The sequence below is a fragment of the Ranitomeya variabilis genome, chromosome 8 (assembly GCF_051348905.1).
Source record: "Ranitomeya variabilis isolate aRanVar5 chromosome 8, aRanVar5.hap1, whole genome shotgun sequence".
Taxonomy (NCBI): domain Eukaryota; kingdom Metazoa; phylum Chordata; class Amphibia; order Anura; family Dendrobatidae; genus Ranitomeya; species Ranitomeya variabilis.
In genome coordinates this window covers 109909988-109917892 of record NC_135239.1, presented here as the reverse complement: position 1 = coordinate 109917892, position 7905 = coordinate 109909988, and the positions used below count along the sequence as shown (strand labels likewise).

Genomic DNA, 7905 nt, shown 5'->3' with positions numbered 1-7905 from the left:
TTGTGATTGGTTAATGGCGGCCATGTTGCCGGGACGCGGACCAATCACAGCAAGCCGTGACGTAATTTCGTCACGGCTTGCTGTGATTGGTCCGCGTCCCGGCAACATGGCCGCCCTGACCAATCACAAGCCGGGACTTCACGTAACCAAGTAAAAGCGCGAAATTTAAACAAACAACGCTGCCGGTTCCCTCGCTGAGGTCCCGGCTGCGTCGGACAGGTGAGTATAGCGATATTTTTTATTTTAATTCTCTTTTTTACACATTATTACATTAATGTTGTTGCGATACCCGATACCCGATACCACAAAAGTATCGGATCTCGGTATCGGAAATTCCGATACAGCAAGTATCGGCCGATACCCGATACTTGCAGTATCGGAATGCTCAACACTAGTCTTCAGACAATAAATAAACAGTTCTCAGGATTGTGTCACAATGAGCATTGTCTGTCTGTAAATGTATTACAAGAAATGCTGCTCTGTAATGGTCTGAATGCGTTCAGTATATTACAAAATGGACTCAAAATAGCCATTTTATATATTCACATTACATTCCACCCTTGGCTATTTTGAGCCAAACATTATTTATACAAGGTACCATATCCTAAGGGGATGGTTTTAGTGGACGATTGGCATATGGATAATAATGGAAATGTCCACTGTATACAACAGCACAAAGCAATGCATGCACAAATTATAGCAAGAGTACTATTATATGTAAAGTTTTAAGTCACATCTTCTTCTATGTCTTCATCTTGAGTTAGTACCCCCATCAGCTTTGTCCATAACTGTAAAGGGGTCCGTACTGCCACCAGACACGCTTCTAATATTTTGATAGCAGTAGTAGTCTGTGTCATATAAAAATGGCTAGTGTTCATCAGCTTAGCCAAGTAAATTCATAGATTCTGTTTGGTCTTCATTAAGCTCCACTTTCCATGGTTGGACTCTCGGGTTTCTTTCTGAAGATCTCTTGAGTAGTGACCGAACTTGAAAGGACCATGCACTCGGTGGCTGCAACGATGCACCATTTCCAGATTTTGATCTAAAGGGAAAATATATATTATTCTCTGAGATAACACTTGTCTGTATAGACGTGTTCCCACTTGTCTTGCCCGAGCTTCATAACTATCAGCACATTATTTGCTCCACGAGCAATTACTTCTGCAGGTTCTGGAGGACCTTTGTCCCCCAGATTTTTACACCATCATTGATAGGATGTGAGAATCCAAATCCTTTAGCAAATCTAACCTGATGGGCATGCCTCTGGTCTGTGCCCATGGCTAAGTAGCTTTTTCTCCCAGGTGTCCATGTTTCTGGTGTGCCCACTGAGTCAATCCGAACAGTCCCTCAGTGGTGTCAGTCTTTGAACTGGATTCAGAGACTGATATTTTGGAATGTTCATCTGCTACTGAGTTCAAAAGGCTTTCCAGTGTACCTGAAGCACAATAATCCTGAACATTAAACACAGTCACTTTAATTCTTTACACTTACCCAGAAATCTTGCCACAACTTTCCCCACATTACAGGATTGTTCCATTCAGTAGTAGTAGGCACAAGCACACGGCTCTCTAATAAATTCTGTAATTATAACCTTGCTCCAACTGAACTATTTTGGATTTACATAAATCAAACTGGCCTCCACCCTTGCATCTTCCAAAGCTTTAACATGTTGCCTGTTTTTATTTTTCCCGTTAATCACTAAATCTACATGAGGGTGTCTATCCATTTCTAGGGCATGGCCAGCTAGTTAATCACTCTTATTTCCCCTCCCCATTGATCCTCCATTTCAGATGAAGGCATCTTGGTAGGAGATAATGACAGCCCCCTTAGTTGGGCTTTGAATTCCTGTATCAAGGATTTCACTTCAGCATAAAGATCCTCAATCCCCGGTGCTGTGGGCTTTGACGGAGACGAAAAGGGAGTGGGCCCTCTCTCTCCCCGTGTCCTCTCTGGCCCCTGCTGTGGAGATTCAGAATCTTTTACTGTAACCTTTTTATTATGTGAAACATCGGACTTTTTATTAATTCCTCTCTTTTGATACAATTTCCACATCTCATCAGTACCAATCCCATCTATTTTATCCCTGTGGACGCCATCCTTTATTAAGGCCCTAAACATATATTTCCGTGTAATACGGATCCTAGGATTGTAATTACTTTTTACATCATCATGCTGCTCTTCAGAGGGAAAATTACCCTTTTGTTTGGGACCCCAATCTCCCAGATCCCTTAACTGTCGAATTGCCTCCAATGTACTGGCGATTGGTTTCCCAGTGTGATTTACCATTAGCGTCATCATGATATGTTTATAAGCTGGAGGGGCATTTCTAATAATACGATTTCTAACAGATACACTTACAACAACTTGCATATAATCATCATAGGTGTTTGCTGAAATAGCATTTTTCATGACCTCCTCTTTCAACCTCTGAGCACAATCTTTCAACGTAAACCATGGTTTTTCATTGGGCGGCCAGTCCGCCTCAGATGGGTATTTATGCTGCAATGCCATAGCCACAACATCAAGCATACTACACACCACATGTGGTCGCTGGATTATCAAAGTACGGAATGCCTCCTTCACTACAGGCTCATGACTGAGTTGGACAAATTTGGGGCCATCCACAGCATCCACCTGTACTCCATGAGCCCCCATCTCCCATAATCTGACTGCCCAAGCTACCAAGGATTCATTTGACCTTTGAGAAAAGCGATCATGAAGGTCATTAAGCTCCTTCTGACTGTAATCCTCTACTGCATTCTCATTCCGTCTGCCTGTCGCTGGCTCTACAATCCGTCTCCGATATATAGGATGAGCTTTCACTGGGTTAGGAGGAAGATCAATTTCCCTCTTCCCATGGAAATGTTCATCCTCAGACTCGGGATCGGTGATGTTTTCGGAGTCAGTTGAATTCCACACATCACCATCCCACTGATCAGGGTCCCACTCTATCCCTGCTCTGGCTATGGCCAAAGCTACTTTGCTTTTATTCACCTTCCCTCGCCTCTTTCTGCACTTATACTCTGCTACACGTACGGCAGCCTTTTCTGCAACATGCTGATATCCATCACATCTGTCCATTAATAACTTATTCTGACATTGTGCTCTAACCAATGCATTCTGGGCCTCACACAACTGTTTTTCCAATTTCTGGACTTTTGTTAACATACGTATTCTTTCCTCATGCTGTTTTCTATATGCAGACAACAATATCCATCCGCGCCTAGCAACAGCGCCCAACTCTTTACCTTTCTCCACTTTCACTTTCTGCAAGCATGCAACAACATCAGCAGGTTCAGCATCCTTTAAACATTTCTCTCATGCTTCACCCAAACCAGCACTGTGCGACCACTTGGTTGCCAAAATATGATAAGGAGCCTGTTCCCAACCTGGAATCTCAATAGACTCACTCACCGCCACCTTTTTCTTAAAGAGAGGCATGTTTTACACAATATCACACTATCACACACAGTCCTGTTAATATTAATAAAAAACTGAGCCTTCTGCGTATCCTGCCGACTACGCCAATTATGTATTGCCAAGTTTTTAACACTAAGGTTCAGATACGGCTTTAAAGAAGGCTACTACTTGCGATATAACGCAATTTTATTTAAAAATACAAAATTAAAGGAATAATATGATTGGATAGAATGATTGCATAATCATTAGTATATTTTATGATACAAAGGTTAAATACATATAAGGATTAAATTCATATAATGATTAAGTACATATACTCACATCATCCGTCACCAAGGAGCTTTTAAACATCATCCGTCTGGAAAATCAGAGAAGCAACACCAAGACAGAGAACCCCTGGAAAATTCACAACACTGCACGGGCGTCCCCACTTATGCAGGTATCACAACACTGTACATGTAAGTACAGGTACACCAGTTTATGCTTCTGTCTTAGTCATGTTTTTCTGGTCTTATATAGTGATTTTCACTATGTGTAACTCTGGTTTCATCCCGCCCTTCAAGTGGCCAGCTTTCAAGGTGGGATGAGACTGAGATATCATGGAATCATCAGACAATGAGCCATAAACCCATAGATACATAAAAGCCCACAAGGGTTAGATAAAACTACCCCAGACAGAGGTTAAATAAACCTTGTTTTACAATAACAAACAAACTTAAAACTGTTTGTAACCTCAAAGGTCTTCAGACAATAAATAAACAGTTCTCAGGATTGTGTCACAATGAGCATTGTCTGTCTGTAAATGTATTACAAGAAATGCTGCTCTGTAATGGTCTGAATGCGTTCAGTATATTACAAAATGGACTCAAAATAGCCATTTTATATATTCACATTACAGGTGCCTTCTGCAGTTTGCGTGTAAGGGAGACAAATCGACTGTAGACAAGTTCTCTGTTGTTGGGTAAGCGTTGCCTCCGTGGTTTGAATGGTAAAGGTGCGACCCAACTCTTTGATTCATCTCTTACTATCTCTCGCTCCATGATGTCCAAGAACAGTCTTTCCTCTATGGACGTTGCTACCTGGTTGTCTTCTCTTGTCCTGTGGAAAACTGTGCACCCTATATGATCTTGCTCACCGTCGCATGCATGGTCTTCACAGGAAGGATCAGCTAACGGACAAGGTGGAGGGGTGTGGTGTGGCAATTCTTTAATCAGGAAACTGCTCTCGCATGGCTGGAAGAGAGACGGACGTCCATTCTCGAGGGTATTGGTGAGCATGCTGTTGACTGAAGTCGGCCTGTGTGCTCCACCCAAACAGACGTCTCCCACAATGACCCATCCTAGGTCAAGTCTCTGAGCATATGGGGCGTTTTGTGGGCCGTTAATCTGTCCTCTAGCCTTGTGGACCCGTAGTATGTCTCTTCTGAGGAGTAAGACGATAGGAGCTCCTTGGTCCAGTTCCGGTATCAGGTGAGCTATACATCTCAAGTGGGTGTGATGAGCTGCTACCTCTGGTGTAGGTATCTCAGACCTGTTGTCGGGAATCTGGTTGCACTCCAGTATTGATGGCAAGGATAAGCAGGTTTGACCGTCTATAGACTCTACTTTGAATCCGGTCGCTTTTCTCCCCGCCATCTCGACAGTACCTGCACATGTCTTCAAGGAGTACGGAGAGCCGGGACCAGCGATGTTGAAGGTGTCGAAGAGAAAGGACTTAGCTAGAGACCTGTTGCTCTGATCGTCCAAGATTGCATATACCTTGATTGCCTTATCCCGTTGGCTCGCTGGGAATACTCTGACAAGACAGATCTTCGAGCAGGATCTTCCTGCTACGAGTTCCTTGCAGATCTCTGTACACTGAGAAGTGACCACTGGGGTGTCCATGTCAGTGTCCATCTGTTTTTCGGCAGACTCTTCTACTCGCGACGGTACCCCTGAGGGTGGTCCAGGATGTAAGGCCGTGTTGTGCTCCACACTACTACATTCTGTGCATTTCACACTGGTTTCGCAGTTCTTGGCGAAGTGTGAGGTCGTCGCGCAGCATCTGAAGCATATCTTGTTTTCCTTTAGGAAACTCTCACGGTCTTCTAGAGACTTCTCCCTGAAGGCTATACATTTAAGCAGAGGATGAGGTTTCTTGTGTAGGGGGCAGTGTTTGCTGAGATCCTGCGGTTTGTCCTCTTCTGGAGAAGACATACTTGCCCTGTAAGGAAAACCTGTGGAGGTAACATTAGTTTTGTGGACTGCCACTGGTGTTTTACTGGGTTTTACACCGGAGACAGTGGTACATGACATAGTGAAATCGAAACTGGGGTCATTTCTAACTTTAGCTTGCTGAGCAACAAAGTCTACAAACACCCTGAAAGGAGGAAATGGTACCTTATGAGCCTGTTTGTAACGGGACCCGTGACTGACCCACTTTTCTTGTAAGTTGTAAGGGAGCTTTTGGACAATCGGGTTGACACCTCTGGCAGTGTCCAGGAATGCCAACCCTGGTAGGTCACCTTCTGCCTGAGCAGCATGTACCTCCATTAACAAGTCGCTCAGTTCCCTGAGCTTTTGATAACCCTTATTTGCAATCTTGGGGAAATCATCAATTCTTTTATACAAAGCATTTTCTATAGCTTCTATTGACCCATAACATTCTTCGAGTCTCTCCCACACCATGCGAAGTCCTGTGTGTGGGTACTTTATGTTAATGTTCCTGATTCTTTTGGCATGTTCAGCTGACTCACTCCCAAGCCATTTGACCAATAGATCTAACTCTTCACTACTGGAAAGATGCAAGTCTCTGATGGCATTCTGGAAGGAGGCTCGCCATGCTCTGTAGCTTTCAGCTCGATCAGTGAACTTTACAAGTCCCTTGGTCACCAGCTCCCGGCGGGTAAAGAACCTTGCAAAGTTCATAGTGGCTGAGTCAGTGCCAACATGAGCTGGTGTGCTGTTGTCATGCGGTGTGTGTGGTGCATCCTCATACCTGGTAGGAGCTTCTGGCTCAGGAAAGTCTGTATAAAACCGTTCCGAAGCGAAGGGTGTCCCTGTCAGTCTGGGAGGAGGCCGTACCTTCTGTTCTGTAGGACGGTATTGGTGGTCGACGTCATTTCGCAGTATACCTTCCTGCTTCCAGTACGGTGTTTGGAGGAAAGATCTCTGGTAATCTGTATAGGCTGGTTGGTGTAACAGATCAGAGTTGTCTTCTATTCTGGGATGTTGGTGGACATATTCTGACACGCGTTGAGCAGGGTCCTAGCGATCAAGGTCTGGACCACGTACGTCACTGTCACGTTCAGATTCAGGAAACTCCACGGCTTCTAAGAACTCAGCTTTGGCTATTGCGGCTGCTGCTTCTTTTTCAGCGGAAAGCCTTTCTAAGGTCGCTCAAAGGCGTGCTGTATTTGCGTCTCTATCGGCTTGCAGGCAGGCTCTTTCTGCTTCTCTATCTGCTTGCAGGCGAGCTCTTTCTGCTTCTTGCTCCGCTTGTCTTAACTTTAACTGCATCTCTTGTGCAGCGAAGGAGGATCTTACTTTCGCCGCTTCAGCTTCTGCTCAGGCGAGGGTGACAGACCTTTTCGAGGAAGACTTGCTAGAGCGGCTTGTTTGGGACCTCGTCCTGAGTGAAGATGCTCGACTTGCAGACATTTTGTGTCCGTTTGCAGGCTGTAGGACATCTCAGAGTGGGCAGGAATGACTTCAGCGTGGACTGAGACGTGTCGTGCTTGGTGGGCTGCACTCTCGGTACTTGTGACTGTATGGCGGCCGCTGCAGTATCTGCAGGCAGTGCGGTATGGTACAAGCGGCTGCATATGTGGTATTTGCTATCGCTGGCATCTAGCCTCCTTTACTGTCATCACCGGCGTCTAGCATCCGTTTTACTGTTCTGTCTTCATACACGTTGATACGGTGTGTGATCCAACATACAGCATAAACCACTTCTGCCTTCCAAAATAAGCAGACTGTTCTCTGTAGTCTAACTTGTTTATTGGTAACAGGTATTGAAATGCGGTAAAACTGTAAGAATACAAATGATTTGGGTAAGTATTGGGCAAATAACAGCACAACTGATACTTATAACTAGCAGGGAAAGCATACAGGATGATGCAACTTCTACACATAACTACATACAGCAAGTGACTGGTAATAGATTTCCTAAGTACTAGCTGCTATGCAATAATCACATTAGTAGAACACTATATTGCAAGAACAGAGATAACAATCTTACCGGATAAACTGAACCCGGGTGGCAAGTAAGTAAAGTAGTTCCAACACAGCAGATTAACACGAGTGTACCGGAAAATACACAGAGGGAAAATGGGGGATTCCCCTAACCCATGATGCTTTGGGGCAATCCCATAATGCAACACTCTAGTAATCACTAAGAAAAACACAGGTAATAAATTTATCCACCACCGGGTGGTGCTATAACACAGCAAAGCCAAAACTATAGCAGTGAAACTTTAATGCTTGGACGAACCCCTGTCTTTCATTA

The 7905-nt window shown here is 44.4% G+C and overlaps 1 protein-coding gene across 1 annotated transcript; it reads right to left on the bottom strand.

Moving 5' to 3' along the window:
- Nucleotides 1–402: 402 nt before the first annotated feature.
- Nucleotides 403–4315, bottom strand: LOC143788571 (uncharacterized). Its single transcript, XM_077278341.1, has 2 exons — nucleotides 1249–4315; nucleotides 403–1042 (listed from the first exon to the last, which is right to left on the bottom strand). The coding sequence occupies exon 1, from the start codon at nucleotides 3166–3168 to the stop codon at nucleotides 1744–1746; it is 1425 nt and encodes a 474-aa protein (XP_077134456.1). The 5' UTR covers nucleotides 3169–4315; the 3' UTR covers nucleotides 403–1042; nucleotides 1249–1743.
- Nucleotides 4316–7905: the final 3590 nt, after the last annotated feature.